Genomic DNA, 16,728 nt, shown 5'->3' with positions numbered 1-16,728 from the left:
ATTTTAAGAAACCGTCTTCAACCCAGCCAGAAAAAAAAAATTAATGGAATGATATGAATAGTCCAAAAAGAAAAACAAGAAAAATAAAAAATTATACAATGCAACAACAAATGAAAACAATGAAAACTGTAAAATATTTGTTTCTACTAAAGGTTCCGATGTGAAAAGTACCGGTAATCGCTACCCAAGTATTCAGAGGTTTTGAATGGAGAGAGTTCTCAAGTATTTAAAAACTACTAGAGTGAGTATTCACAGAGAACCTATATACTTGAGTACTCACACACCCCTACCGTTAACCACATGCTCAAAAACAGTCCAAATTGTTCAAAACAGTCACCCATTGTTGAGGGGAAAAGTGGTTGTCTTAGGCAGGTGGCCATCTTAAAAAGTGTCATGATACTGAACCAAAAACCCCACAAAAGTGTGTGTGTGTGGGGGAGGGGGGGGGGGAATGGGAAATGATTGTTCATACAGGCGACTGTTTCGGATTGACACGCCATGGCCATTAGACCAGAGCAGAGTTGACTTTATCTGAAAAAAAAACCCACATCAGCCCTGTAAAAAGATGAGTCTTACCGGAATGTCAAAGACAGAGTCGACGACCGCCCAAGAAGAGGCCGGGTCTGGCCATACAGTTGACACAGGCGCAGCAGGAGTGGTGAAGTTGTCCAAGGTGTTGTTGCCCGTGGCAACAGGAGGGATTTGTACAGGCTTGAAAAATAACACAAAGAATCAGATATATGACAACAGGAGCATTTCAAACCACAAACTCAAACAATAACAAAGACAATATGTGTTGTATCATGGGAAAATCAGGTGCTTTTCAAAATAATGAAAACAAAGAAATCTGCGGGTTTTTTGCCCGATGGGCAATTTCTATCAATTTTTTTGTTTTTGGGCTCAACACGTTATAAATCCTCTTTAAAAAATTTCTGTGAGGATTATACTGGAAAAACGTTAATTAATTAAAGACACAAAAAATGTAAATTTGCAGTTTCCAAGGACACCCAAACTTTGGAGGTCAACAAATTTTGGCAGGCATTTTCTGTCTTATATTCTATTTCTGACACCAGGCGATACCCACTTCCTTCAATCCCAAATATCTCGAGTTCTTTTAAAAATAAACGGGCATTGTTTAAAATTGAAAACAAAGGCAAATAAACAGGCGTTAAGATGATATCAATAACTCCATATGTCCCCAAACTGATGAGCTCCTGACTCCTCATGTCTTGACACACATGAGCATTCATAGAGGAGAATTCAATTTACACTGAAGATTTGTTTGAGTAACAAAAAGCACCTCTACGAAATGAAGACCATTTAGTACAGATAAAGATCAAGAGATACGGACAGAAATGACAGACGGAAAGAAAAGAAGTAAAACCTAAATTAAACAGAAGCAACTCTGCCATGCTAAACCACCATGGTAATAAAAACAGAAATAAGTGGGCAAAACTCAAACAGTGGGTAATTGGCGGGTGCTCTGGTGTGGTTTGCTCCTTTTCTTATCAAACAACTACAGTCTCTCCATATTTTCTTTGTACTTTACTCTCTAGTAAAATATTTAATTTTGTATATTATATATAAGACCTAATTGTGTTGTAAGTGCCACAAAACTCTTACTAAGTTAAAACTCAAACAAGAAGTTATCAAAACAGACACAAGCCTGCAAAACTCAATCATCTTGTTAAAAAGAAACATTCATGAGACTGCATAGGTCCATTACCATGTTAACAAAAAAACAAAAACATTAGAAGTCTGCGAACTTGACTCATGATGTTAAAAAAAAAATAGAGACAAATTTACAAAACTCAATCATCATGTGAATAAAAACAGACGTAAGACTGTAAAACTCAACAATGACCCAAATTTTTTTAAAACCTCAAAAGGGGCACAGTACTCACCAAGAATAATGGCAGATGGGACAGCAACAATCCGGGATGGGGGTGGGAATTGAGATAAAGCAAAGATTAGTTCAGGAAACAATCAGAAAAGAAGAAATAGAAATATTGAGACTGGGCAAAGACTGACTAAAAAAAATTAACTGAAAAAATAATTAATAATAATTACAATTATTATAATTATAATTACGATTATTTCTTTTTAAAAAATACATAATTTAAGAGGCAGGCTGCTTCTCTCCTCAGCTATCTCAGGCTGAGTGGAATGCAGCACTCTATCAGATGTAACTGTAAACATTTCTCTGGAAAGTCATAAACTTTTTGATGTTGGCCTAGAATATTTGTGAGACTTTGAGTTGAGGAGAAATCAGGCACTCGTCAGAAGAACAAAATCGAGGCCACCCATCCTTTTTCCGCAGGTTTGGAAATTTTTAACCATTTCTTTGTTCTTTCGCTCAACACCTTTCACGCCTATGGGGCCGTTCAAATATAATCTTACGCCTCGGGGGGGGGGGGGATGTCTTTGGCTCCTGTAAGAAAAGTGTAAGAAAGGGGTGGGGGGGGGGGGGGGGGGGTCTTGAACTAATATAATATTACACTTTTGTGATCATTTCAGGAGGCGTTCCATTGGTAAAGTGAGTAGTGAGTTTAGACTAAAGTAATGTCAAGCAAGTGTCGGTGACACACGGATCAGATTGGTGGTCACTGGGGTGTGTCCTTGAGCAAGACATGACAACCCTAGCTAAAAATACAAGGCGCTGCACAGTGGCAACCGACAGAGGAATGGTTGTAAACTGTTTGATATCAAACTGTTATATTGTAAAAATATGACATGAGGCCCATTTTGTCGTGTTGCAACACATTTGCAAATACTAAACACAACTTTCTTCTGTACCTGTGCTCGAAGGACTGAAGGAGCAGTCAGGGCTACCAATCTCCGCCTCTGCATCATCAAGGGAGGCAACCACAGATGCCCGACAGGCCACTTGTACTGATCCCGAAGTCACAGGCGAGCTCAGGGTCAGCAGAGACTGTGAGAGGTACACAAGACAGAGTGTGAGGAATATGAGTACAAAATAACTTAAATTCTCCTTTTGATCATTTAACACAAAATCGAATTTACAATTTCCTTTTCTTAAGTTTTACTGAGCGTTTTACTGGACTTGCGACAAAATTTAGATAATATAAGTGCCAAAGATAAGAGGTGGTACAAGAGAGTAACAAACACAAAAAAGAAGGAGGAGAGATAAGGACGGTAGCTGTTTGATAGGAAAGAAAGAGCAAACCACACTAGAGCACCTGTCAACCACCCATTAATAATTTCTTTTCTAACCTTTGGCTACAAAACAGATTTAATTTTCCCTTTAAGACTTTAAATTGCAAAGTAGATCCAATTTCCTTTTTAACCTTTCATTACAAAATTATCCTTTCATTATTATTTATTGCTCTTCATAACCTACATGGACAAAATAAGAAAACTAATTGTTGAGTCTATCGTGTTCTGCGCTGTTTGTATTTATTTGATCGCTTATCATTTTTGAACGGCTCATTCTATTAGCTTAAAGAAAATATATGATTTTATACGCCTTTTGTCATCTGTTGAGCCGTAAATGGTCATTTTTCAGTAGCAAGTATACATCTCGGGTATCTCAGCTGATTCCCAAGAACCCGCCCCCCCTCCCAACCCCCGCCAAACCCCCATGTTTACAACTGATCGGGCGTGGCGGCGGGGCATTTTTGGCGGGTTACTTCCGGTGAAACGCTGAGCGCTTCTAGGGTTAAGCAGGCAATACATTGAAAGACAACAAATCATCTGGATACATTGTGAGAAGGGGAATAGAGCTACAAAAGATCCAATGGCTTCAAAGCAAAAGGAAGATCAAGAAAAAAGATGGATTGACAGAGCTAAACTGCTGCTACAAAATAGATCTATTTCTGCACAACATTGACATTCTCAGTCAGAAAGTAAGTGCTATGTGCCAGTACTCTCCGAGTCTCACCGTGAAGGACATGTTGTAGACTGCAGACCACCTGGGTTCGAAGCTGAACGTGTTTGTCCGCAGCTTAAAGAGTGCTGAAGAGAGTGGACCTAAATGGGGGGGTTTTTTAAAAAGAAAAGAAGAAAAAACACATTAGGTTAAGTATGCAAAAGCATCAAAACAAGAACGGTTAGTAAAAGCAATGATAGTACATAACAAGATGGGCCACTTCTCTCTTTGAGCCAATTAAAAAAGTGTCCTCAAAATTTGGTGGCACCCTCTTCACAAAAGCGCACTCTTTGCGAACAGAGTTACCCTACTTGAGTTTTTAAAAATCAAAGTGAAACTAGCAAGTTTTGGGATAAATTTCGGAAGAACGCTTTTTTTTAATGGTTACGCTGACAAAAAACCTCTTCCGGAGGAAAGGGTGATGGTTTTCTTCGTTTAATTTGACTTTAGAATGAAAGGCGAGAGGTCATTAGAATTTTTTAAAACCTAAAACTCCGCACTGAACGTACCCGAACTGCTGATGAACAGCAGTCGATCTGCGCACGCAAGGAGGTGCTATTCCTATTCTTCTTCTGGAAAAACGAAAGAGAGCTTCAAAACAGACTGCAGCGCCATCTAAAGCAAAGAGCATACTTCCTGCGGACACTTTTTTGGCTGAGTGGCCCATCTTGTTATTTACTATCTTTGGTAAAAGCGAGACAGACAGACAGACAGACAAAACCAAAAGGGGGGAAAGTAAAGAAGTAAGGAAATAAAGATGTTATGTACAAGATGAACTGAATTTGAAAAAATACAAGTGCTCAGTCTCAATGAAGAACTCTTTCTCTACAGCACAGCTAGGTAAATTCTTAATCTCTTCCACTTTAGAGTTTTCAGGCTCCCAAAAACCACTATTTCACACTCAAGATTACTTTTTTTTTTCTTCAAACAGCTTGATAGAAAATTCATTTCCTTGCACTCTAAGACACAACACATTTGAGCTTCTCAGAAAATATTTACAAGAAATTATGCACCACTGTTTGTGGTAGTGGTCAGGCGCTTTGCCACTGCACGCAGAAGATCAAAGTTCAATTCCTGGGTGGGGAAGACTTTTATTGAGTATATTCGTCTTTCTGTTGGAAAGTTGTATCCCTCTCAGCCTAGGTGGGCCCTAACAAGTAGGGTCAAAGCCCGCCTCCTAAATTATCTAATATGTATTGAGGAGGAGGAGGAGGAGGAGGAAGAGGAGAAATTACTTTTCTGATTTCAGTCAGACTGGAAAAAATCGGCCCTCAAAATGACTTGGTCGGAATTAAAGAAAAATGGAAAATGATCTGGTATGGAAAGAGCTAACTGGGAGAGGGAACTTACCAGAGCTTCCAAGCGAGGTGAACTGGTTGCCGGTCCGAGACTGTGCAGAGCATGTCACTGTTGCACTATTTCCTGTTGTGGGGTTGTTCACCGTATACCTCATCTAACGATAGCATAAAAAAAAAAATTGTACTAGTTTTACGCCCCTCTCAATATTAACATTATCAATGAAAATAACTGTCTGGGTAATGCACCCCTTTCAACACTACTTTTAGCCAAAACATAATTATAGGGCTTCTCTACAGTAACTTATGGGACATTTGGACTATACTTTCTTTCAATGATAAAGCTGTAATTCAATGTCAATTAATTCATTTCAATGTAAAACGATCAGAACAGTTGAAAGACATATCAAGAATCATATTAAATGCAAAGTTCTTTAGGCAAATTCTGTGACATGTTTAATTTCAGTAACTATTTTTTCTGTTCCGTCAGTGACAGAAAATAAACACATCATAGAATTTGTATATGTACTTTTTTTTTCAAATGACAGCTGTAAATGTATAAAGGCCAGAAAGTAAAATCGTTTAGGAGTGAGAAAAGACTGTTCCATTATCTTAAAATAGTATCTATATTGTGTATTTTTTCTTGCTTTTTTCAACATTTTCAACAAAACATGTCTTGAGCACATGTAACAGATACCACAGATTAAAAAACTGTAATAAACACATTTTGTTTCTAAATTCAATTGGGCTTAGTACATCTGACAGCTAGCCAACGATATGGACATACATAGCTCTCTCAGATGCACGAACATCTGATCTGAGCTCGATACAAAATAGGCAGACAGCACCTGCTAACGTTATTGCTCACAATAGTCTAACCATTACACAACAAATGCCGATCCACAAGAGTCTTTCTTTCTTTCTAGGCATAGTCCATCCACTGCAGGAAAAAGCCCTCATGTGATTTACTCATCTCTTCTTATCTAACATCTCTCCTCTTTCTTTTCTTTGTATGTTATTCTGTAATATTAACTCTTTATCTCTGGGTGGCTCGCGGTCGGAACCGCCATGCCAGTAAGTCGCTGACAGCGGCTCGGGCACATTCCTTTGCGACGACTTCGACGTCAAATTACATTTCGGCAATTGCCGAAAACAGGTCTCCTTTACTGGAAGTTCATTCATTAGATGAAGAACAATCAAAATAGGTTTGCTAGATTGATAGTTTCGATTCGATGACCTATTTAATGACGTTTTTGTCATATGTGGATTTAGCACCAAAAAAGAGCCCGGGATAGTCGGTGTACCCCCCTCGGAGATAAAGAGTTAATGACAAAACTTGATGCAAAACAATGACCTCTACTTTGTTTTATCGACTGTTTTCTGAATCTAAGTTGTGCCTGACCACTTTCTGATGTCATCTTGTCAGCTTTTTTTCAGGTGTTCCCTCTTGTGATCTTTTCCCCATTCTTGGTCTTCATTCATATGAGTCTACTACATCTAAAAGGCAACAAGACAGTAAAATATCCCTCAAAACTTTTAACTCAACAATTTTACCTCAACTGAGATGTTCCTGGGCTGCACAGTCTGGGACAATATGTTTAGTCCAAGACCCCCTGGGAAAATTAGAGAAATCGATGATTCTTATTTGTCAATAAGTAAGGCTTCTCTTAGGCAGTTATGTGAAACAATGAAAAAATGTGGCATTAATAATAGAAATAATGATAGATAGCATTTGTATAGAGCTAAATCCTGCTCAACAGTGAGCTCTATGTGCTTTACAATCTATATTATTACCCCAGCAGACCTGCTAGCATTTTGAAACAACCTCAACTTTCTGGGAAGCATGCAGTGCTAGCTGCCATTTTATAGGTTCTAAAACCCTAACATACTGACAAGATCTTTCACTGTGTATGGCCGGGTACCCGGCATTGACACCTGGGTTAAGTGAGGAAAATACATGAAAGGTGCCTTCCCCAAGAATACAACGTCGAGCCTAAAGCTTGAACCCACAATCTCACAGTTATGAGTCCGATAGCCTAACCACTGGACTACCATTACTACCAATGCCACAGAACTGGGAAGAGGCCAAACAAGACCATCCATGATAAGTGGAGAAGAATTTTGTAAAAAGTGGGAGACAACAAGATGCGACTATTGAAGAGAAGCAAAATTAAAAGAAGACAGAAATGAAAGAAACAGGAAGTACATCTCCCAAATTCAAGGTTCATGTGCTCGAAATATAGCAGTCTCTCGTTCAGATACAGGATAAACGAGCCATAAATGACACTGCTTACAAGGGAACTGCGGCTAAAAAAACACTAACAATTAACTCTAGGGCTGTTCACCAGTATCACAAACGTGTAGAGCCATTAGGCATGTGAAACAAATTGTCACACAACTATTATTTTCAACATAAAACAAACACCTCAGGTATCTATGTCACATCAATGCAATATGTCTCACTCAAATCACTGGAAGAACAGAAAACAGTTTTACCATTAATTTTACAGAGTAACATACAAAAAAAAAGGAGGAGGAGAGAGATATGGAGGACTGATGTTAGATAGAAAAAGAAAGAGTAAATCACACCACAGCACCCACCAACCACCCACCGTGCAATTGTGTTATGACTGTTACAATGAGAACAAAAAAGAGCAAATACTGACCTGAGACTGTGCAATCGATATCTGTAGGCTGAACGACTTCCTCGCTGTGGACAAAATGAAGAGAAAAGAAACATTGGGATTTATTTGGAAAAAAATAGAAGGCAAAAGAGGTAGAGGCAGACTAAGAATAACAAACTATACATGAACATATGCATCTAATCTACACACACATACACAAATGTGCATGCACACAAGCACACAAATCCACACATGAAAGCATGTAACCCCAAATGCTTGTTAGTTTAAGTAAAAAGAAGCGCATCGACACAATAACGGTCATTTAGTGCAGGGAAAGGGGACGACGGACAGATGCGAAAAACAGAGGGGGAAAAAATTAGTTGGACCTACAAGTGGTGCCCTCTGACCACCTACCTGCACACACAAACAATTGTATCAACACATAAATGTGCATAAACATGTACGTGACGACAATCATACAGACAAACAGATGTACCAATATGTTAATACATAAATAAGCATAAACATGTACATGACAAAAATTACACACACAGATGTACCAATACATTAATACATTAATATGCATAAACATGTACATGACGACAATTATACAAACAGATGAACCAATACAACGATACATAAATATGCATACACACATACATGAACACAATTATCCACACAATTATCCCATACAGGAACACAATTATCCACACACAAACAGGCACATGTGCATGCATACAAAGACATAAACACACACATACACGAATGTAACCCCGTACTTCTTCAACTGCAAGGTCTGAAATGAATATCGGACAATACAGTTCACCACTTATTTCTCTGCTTGAATGCTCTGGGCAAAAAAGCAACATTTTCCAGTCACCCATTCGTTCAAATTCTCAAAGTTAATAATTATTCTTGGTCTTCCTCTCTCTAATCCTAAATGCTTCAATGTACAGAAAAACATGTATCGCAGCAAGCTATAAAAATGTACTAAGCCCAAGGAGCAACATTTTGAGAGAGAGAGAGAGAGAGAGAGACAGAGAGAGAGAGAGAGAGAGAGAGAGAGAGAGAGAGAGAGAGAGAGAGAGAAACTGTTTCATTCCTTTGTGCCTAAATTATGTATTTTTTCTCGTTTCATTCATCTTTTGGAATTTTAATTTTAATTTTGACCAAATTTTCTGGAGCATAATTAAACAACTGATATTACGTACTAAGAAACTGCAATATAATAATCTTTCAAAATTTTGGGCTCAGTACATTTTAACAGGTGACTGACAATATACAGTCAAATCAAGACAATCACCTGTACAAACGACCAATTCCCCCCATCTCCCCCGGCATTTTTGCTACATTATAATGGCACAGTCAAAGACGTCAACCATTCAAAGACAACCACTTTTCTTCTCAAAAATGGGTAGCCTTCTTGGACAATTTTGACTGTGTATGTATGCTACACACATTCACATGCATGGATATCTTACCTGAGCCTGATAGGAAATGTGTATGTAGCACCTGGTACCTCATTGCTCACAGTTATCTCTGGTTCACACAGAGATATTGTAGCTTGAGGACGGATAACCACAGAGCTGAAAATTAGATAAGATAACTTCAATAAGAAAAACTGAATTGCTTGTTGTGGCATGGCAAGTACAATCATGCACAGGCACAAGTTAACATACTCGCATACACACACACACACACACACACACACACACACACACACGCACACACACACACACACACACACACACACACTCACACTCATATACATACACACACACACTCATCACAAAATGTTACTTATTTATTCAATTTCTTGCTGGGCTTGACAGGTATGTAACGCGCTTGTGTGTGTGTGTGTGTGTGTGTGTGTGTGTGTGTGTGTGTGTGTGAGTGTGTGTGTATGTGAGTGTGTGTGTGTGTGTGCGTGCGAGTGTGTGTGTATGTGTGTGAGCATGTGTGTGTGAGAATCTATTTGTGTGATTGTGACCTGTGATGTGCCTGTGGTTGAGATATATATATTCTACTTTTTTTTTTAAAGAAAGAAAAAAGAAGCTAAGAAATCTTCCAAACTGTCCTCACATGTCTCCTTCATGCACTGAAGAATTAAAAATGAGGACACTTCAGCTACTTGATACTGTGCTCTATATATGTGGGGGGAAAGAGTGAGATAGAAGAACAAAAACAACTGATGTAGGACCCTCTAGTGGCAAACTTCAACCTCGAGATTTTCCACCCACTTCAAACATTTACATCTCCTTACACACACCAACAGACAATAACTTTTAACGGAAAAAAAATAGAAACCATACAACAAAATCCTACTGCTGTCGTATGGTAATACACCAGCCACACAGCTTTTGCAGGATTTACTTTAGTTTGAGTAAGAGTTTTACAGAAACTGAAACACAAATAGGTCATATAAGCGTCAAAGATTGGAGCTGCTACTAGAGAGTAACATATAAAGAAAAGAACAAGAGGTAAGTTTTAGTATGGGCAAGAATTTTACGGCACTTCCAACATAAATAGTTAGCATTGCACCAGAGATATAAGGTGCTACTAGAGAGTAACATACATAAAGAAAAAAAAGGTGAAGGGATAAGGAATGATAGATGTTTGATAGGAAAGAAGAAAGAGAAGATCACAAGAGAGAAACCGTCACCTATCCACTTGCAGGATCTACATTATATCAACAATGGAAGCAAATATTAATGGTAAGAAGAACTCACACAGTGTTGGAGGCAGACGTCTCTGGGCAGAACTGAGATCCTCCAAGACTCACAGGGCAGGAGGCATTGACAGCAGTTGACTGTCCTGAGCACTGCACCGTCACCGAACGGCCAGACGCCCCAAGACTGAGAGAAAAAAACAACCAAAGATCCACATCTGAAATCTCAGTCTCACCAGTTTTTATGTAAAACCTCCAATAGTATTTTTAAGAAAATGATAGCTCCCAGTCTCGAATCACCACCAGGATTTGTGGTGTAGTGGTTAGGTTCTGTGTTGTCGCACGCAGAAGACATGAGTTCGTTTCTAAGGTGGGGAAGTTTTTTATTGAGTATTTTCGTCTGTCTTCTGAGATGCTGAATCTATTGCAGCTTAAGTTAGCCCTGACATGCTGGTTTGAAACTGCCCACTTCCTGCATGATGACTAAAATTCCGTCAATAGGAGCATAAAACATTCAAATTTACCATCCTAGTCCTATACCCCTTCAGATTTCACAACTTCTTTAATCTACTCAACTACTCTGTTCTTAGGATAGGATGTAAAAGTCAGTTGCACAGCAGGTTGAAGAATCAACAATCGACTACTTCTGAGGTCTAACAAGGGAATGCAAAAAAGAAGACCTTCTCACTTTGCTTTTCATCTCAGTTCCATTGGAGCAACAGGGTAGCCAGATAAATCTGTAAAAATCCAATTTTTTCACTCACCACAGTTAAAATTATTGCACAATTGCCTCAGAAGTAATTTTTTTCAGGTTTCTAGAAATTGGTTCGATAAAAGTGTCTGTTATAAATTGTACACTTAGGATAGTTAGGGTCTTGTTCCATGCATATATAATCAAAATCTAATAATTGAGACATTTTCACTTTTGCTCTAATCATATGGTTGGCTTAGGTCAGGATTGTGTTTCAAGTTTTTTCAGAACATCAAAACATGACTTTGGCAATTGGTTGTATGACTGGGATGGTAAGACATTTTAGTTCTTGTAAGACTATCGATGACTTACGTCAGAGGTATATTGGTGACATTAACAGCTGCACTCAGAGTCACGTCTAATATTTGAACCGCTGAAAATCCAGAGGATGTGTCAGACACAGTGCAGGTTACTGTGATCTGAGAGAAAAGAAAATTAGTCACTACAATGTGGTGCTGAACATCATGGTATCTTATATAATGTATATTGAAGGGAACCAAGAAGAAAACTTCACAACCCGTAATGATGCATGCGTAAGTAAGTTAAAGTAAAGCTGCAAAAACCACCTTTCAAACAATAATTTGGGGGTAGGCAATTGTGAACATTCACTATTTCAAGCCATCATAAATTCTTTTTAATTGGGTTTTTTTTTCTTGTTTATTTCATGCCATTGCCATATAGAATTAAAAGTAAAAGCACAGATTAGCATGAATGTTGATTTGAGAGATGTATAAATAGTTATGTTTTTATTGTAACACTACAGAATAAGAGGACAAGAATTAAGTAATTCAACTTACATCCTCAGTTTTTTCACCTATAACAGCCGGATTGCCTTCCCTAAACACCAGGGCATAGATAGGCAAAGACTGGCCTGTCCGCTCATAAAAACCGAAAGAGTAAGCACTGACTGAGGGTGAGCCTGCATCAGAAATATCACCAATGAACACACGCCCGATATCTGAAAAAAAAATAGAATAAAGATAGAAGACAGTTTTTTCTTTCAATTTACAAACTAAATACAGTGGAGTCCGCTTCAACCGAAAATTTAAAAAACTGCGGTAAACCAAAAAAAACACCACAATTTGTTTAACTTCTTTGAGTCTAGGAAAACTATCAATGAACTGAAAAGCTCACATTTCAAAACTGAAAAGATTTCAAGGGTTATCATGGTTATATTATCTAATTCTTCACTAGAATCTAAAGTAATGCAAATCGGCTTCCAGTTAATTTGTCACACGAGGAAGTCGTCACATACCTCCGGTGATCTCATCACAGTTATCTAGTTCACAAACTCGAATTTGTGAAAAACGTGTGGTGAGTTCACCGTGGATTGGCAGGCGAACCTACACATGTCAACCTTTAATTAATAATATTTAAAATACAAAACCTGAGTTTATTCAATCAAAATCTACACCTGTCAGCCCTTCTGTTTCAACATTTTAAAGACAGAGATGCCACTCAACTTTTTTTTAAATAGCTGGAAATCCACGCGCCACAGTCTCGCAAACATGAATATCAATTTGAAACCCAAAGGGTGTACATAGAGAGAAATGACTTGCTGAGATTAGCGCAAACCTTCCAGGGGGGGGTTCTCCCTGTTATTTGAGCTTTGAAGTCTTCGTTTTTCCGTTATTTGAACATTTGGCGCATTTGTGTGAGTGGGTTTTGGGGTTTTTTCAAACTATACGACTAGATTCTATCTCGATCTCAATAACTGAATAGCGGATCAGGATCAAAATACCGGAAATACCGGAAAAAAGCCGCAAAGTGGCATCTCTGTAGAGAGAAAACGGACACACTTTTTGGTGCAATATAAAACCTGTTAAAAATATGCATGTCCTTACTGCATGCTATAAAACAAATCTAAAAAGGTAAACGGTACAAGATTTTTTTCCTGTGCACCCGCCATACGTTTTTCAGCTGTGTTGACTTCACAGTGTGACGAGTTCACTGGTTTCCTGCAAATCATCAAGTCTTACGCATTCCAAGATAACTAAACAGAAGAATTAAGTCATAAATGTGTCAATAACAAAGCTCCCTCATATCTTAGTGATCTCATCCAGATTTATGTTCCATCTAGATCACTAAGATCAGGCGATCAGTATCTTTTAAGAGTTCCTAGAAAAGGGGGTAAAAAATTAGCTGAAAGATCGTTCGCACACCTTGCTCCGTCAGTTTGAAACTCTCTTCCCCAACCCTTGAGACATACAACATCTGAGTCTAAATTTTAAAAATCTTTAAAGAAACATTTAATGACATCCTTTTTATGTCAGTAGATTCATGTTCAATACAATGTTATGTAAATGACTATGTATCCAGGGGATTTTACGTAAAACCAGAATTAGAACTAGAATTGCCTACAAGGACTGTGTAATTGTATCAAAAGTCAAAAGACTGCAGAGAGAGAGAGAGACAGAGAGAGAGAGAGAGAGAGAGAGAGAGAGAGAGAGAGAGGGAGAGAGAGAGAGAGAGAGAGAGAGAGAGATGGGGGAGGAGTGTTCGTGAGAGAAAGAGAGAGATGAACAAATTTACACAAAGGGAATGGTTTGGACAAAAATGAGAAGGATAATAGTGTGTGTGCACAGGCGCATTCTGCGGGCAGATGTGAGTACATTTTTAAGCTTTGCGACCTAAAATAAATAGGCACCTTAGCCCCATTTAATGACGCTCGTAAACGCTGTAAATTTACTCACTTTTGCATGAGAGAACACGCCTGAGCATGCACTCAGTCTTGATAGCGCACAAGACGCAAGATCAACTCACATTCAGTGACAATAACAATAACATGAAAAGAAAGGAAAAAGAAGACAGCTTGGAAAAGGTAGATGGAAAGCAAAACAAACTGTTGTAGAGACTTGACAGAACGTCGGGGAGTGAACTAAGCACAGACGAATTAAAGTTTATTTGCAAGCGCATTACATATTATACGCCTGTCCACATTAATATTAATAATAAAACAACATTAGTATAACTGGACTACTTTTGCGCGCAGGTGTCGTGTAACAATAGTGCAGTCAAAAATTTGTGGCGCAACTTTTCCTCATATACACACTGTACCTCTTTAACGGGAGAATCAATGTCACCCATACTTTGCAAAGCAGTTTGTATAAAAGATGTCTTAACTGAATCATATTTTTCCACAACAATCTCTCTCTCTCTCTCTCTCTCTCTCTCTCTCTCTCTCTCTCTCTCTCTCTTTCCCTCCCTCCCTCTCTCTCTCTCTCTCTCTCCCTCATAACAACAACGTGGGTGCAGACGTGAGCAAAATGTCAAATTCTGGTTCACCCACGGCCACTGGATACCTCACAATCGTATTCAGATATTTTAAACATTCTCCTAGTAATAACTCCTTACGTCAGGAGCTTCGTTAAACTGGCCGTTTTCCTCCAGTATTTTTGCAAAGTCCAGATGCATGCATATCTGTGTACGGTCCCGTAACACCACGCCTTAGCGCAGGTAGGACGTACGGTCCCCTAGCGCCAAACACTATGGGGGCGTACGGTCCCCTAGCGCCACGCGCTATTGGGGCGTACGGTCCCTTAACAATAGCCTTTAATGACAAGAACGATAAATATGATGTTTCATGCATTATGATTCAAGAATTACAAAGAGTTGAAGGAGGTATCTCCATGCTAATTCAGAGCAAGGAGGGGAACACTACAATCTTTGAGAGTAAATGAACTCCCCTGTACCAAAACCATCTCGTTATCTCAGGAAATGGGAGAACAACCTTTTGGCACACCACAGAAAAGTTGATTCACATTTCAGTTCTCGACTTAGAAGACATTGACTTGAAGATAAGTACTAGTCTCCGCCTGAGGTCCCGGTGCTCGGGAGCAAGGAAATTTATGCGGGATCTTAGGCGAACCGGGATCTTAACCGATGAACCCAGGGAAGAATCTATGGTGACCCATGCTAAGGCTCACAATTGGTCAAATGGTCTCCATCCACTCTAAAAATGAACTGACGTGACCGCTTGGTGGGTTTATGACGTATGGCGAGCAAAGAGTGATTAACCTTGATGACCTATCACAGTGCATAGTGGAATGAGGCATGCCATTTTCACTTATTATCCTATCATGAGTCTCAAGTTCGACCCTTATCCAGTTGCCCTTACCTGTCGAAAATTTATAGCTTTCCATCTCTGACTGAGTTCCCCCCCCTCCCCCTCCCCCCAACCGCCCTTGTCGTTACACATCATTACCTTGTGAACGCACCAATTAAAATTCAGCCCGTCTCGCAAATTCGGGAGTAGAGACAACTTCTGCAATGGTCAGGGAAGAGTTCACAGTTCAATGTGATCCCACCTGGAGTGAACGTGTTGGCACTACCCACCCAGTGAGTGATGTAAGTTTAGGGGGAGAGCTCAGGTGTGGGTGCGATGTTCAGGGAAAACAAACGTGTCGGTCAGTTCATACCCCGGTGTGATCCCGTCTGGGGCAAACATTGTTTCGCTTCATCGAGTTTTACGTGTATGTGATCACATTCACGATAGTGACTGATCTTTGACGCGACGGACAGTCTATTGATCTCAACTTTTCACTTTTGGTTGATCAGCTGTCCCACCCGGGTTTTTGTTCTGCAAATTATGATCTGAAATGCGGGATCTTAGCCGAATTTAGACCTTTAAAGTGAATCAGAGCGGGATCTTAAGGGTGACTTTTGTATAGTAAAAATTCTGTTTTCTTAAAACAGCGGGATCTTTTATTAAGCGAACCGGGATCGTAAGTGGTGGGATCTCAGGCAGAGACTAAGTATGTATTAACATACTACCTCATAGATATGAACAAAAATAATAAAACAAAAGTGGTAATCTGCAAGGCCAGAGCTCTATTCGGACTCGAGTCCGCATACAATTTTTATCTAGAGTCCGAATACTATTTTTAGATCTATCTATTCAGACTTGAGTCCGAAAAAAATGTTTAATTAAATTTATTCGGACTCAGCTTCTAAATGAGTATGTGAGTGTGAAGAGGTCACATAAATGATAATATAACTGTCGTCAGGGGATTTTACGTAAAACCAGAATTAGAACTAGAATTGCCTAAAAGGACTGTGTAATGGTATGTATCAAAAGTCAAAAGACTGCACTCTCATTAGATCTACCCAGTGGCAGTGTCTGTGTACACGGTAACCAACAACTCGTGGTCTTTCCACCACCATTACAGCATCATCATTACTTCCACAACCATTTGTCTTTCCACATGTTTAATTTCATTTTGTTGCGTGTTATAGTTTTTCTGTAATTATTTATTTTTTAAATCACATCCCACAAAATGGCCAGCCGTGGCCTCTTCCCAACACCTCTTCCCAAAACAAGCCGAGAGTGCGATATCGCTACGCGCAATCTCATTGGTCGACCTAATTAACTTTGCCCCCAGCAAGGTCAACTCAACTTAGTTGTTCTGTTCAAACCACAGAATTCTACACTTATAGAATGGGAACTGTACCACGTGACCTGTGAGGAATTGAAGACCGAAAACAATGGCGTCTTGAGGGCA

At 39.2% G+C, this 16,728-nt stretch overlaps 1 protein-coding gene across 1 annotated transcript in view; it reads right to left on the bottom strand.

The window, feature by feature from the left end:
• LOC101855231 overlaps positions 1–16,728 on the bottom strand; it is a 35,089-nt gene that overhangs the window by 14,653 nt on the left and 3,708 nt on the right. Inside the window, exons 2-11 of the mRNA XM_005091517.3 lie at positions 12,025–12,185; positions 11,540–11,646; positions 10,538–10,663; positions 9,290–9,394; positions 7,851–7,894; positions 6,739–6,797; positions 5,240–5,342; positions 3,902–3,990; positions 2,797–2,932; positions 577–623 (exon numbers count right to left, since the gene is read on the bottom strand). Coding sequence (XP_005091574.2) covers positions 577–623; positions 2,797–2,932; positions 3,902–3,990; positions 5,240–5,342; positions 6,739–6,797; positions 7,851–7,894; positions 9,290–9,394; positions 10,538–10,663; positions 11,540–11,646; positions 12,025–12,185 — 977 coding nt within the window. The remainder of the gene's footprint in view (positions 1–576; positions 624–2,796; positions 2,933–3,901; positions 3,991–5,239; positions 5,343–6,738; positions 6,798–7,850; positions 7,895–9,289; positions 9,395–10,537; positions 10,664–11,539; positions 11,647–12,024; positions 12,186–16,728) is intronic.

Source organism: Aplysia californica, unplaced genomic scaffold (assembly GCF_000002075.1).
Source record: "Aplysia californica isolate F4 #8 unplaced genomic scaffold, AplCal3.0 scaffold00031, whole genome shotgun sequence".
In the NCBI taxonomy this organism is placed as follows: Eukaryota; Metazoa; Mollusca; class Gastropoda; order Aplysiida; family Aplysiidae; genus Aplysia; species Aplysia californica.
This window is presented reverse-complemented; position numbering and strand designations above follow the sequence as displayed.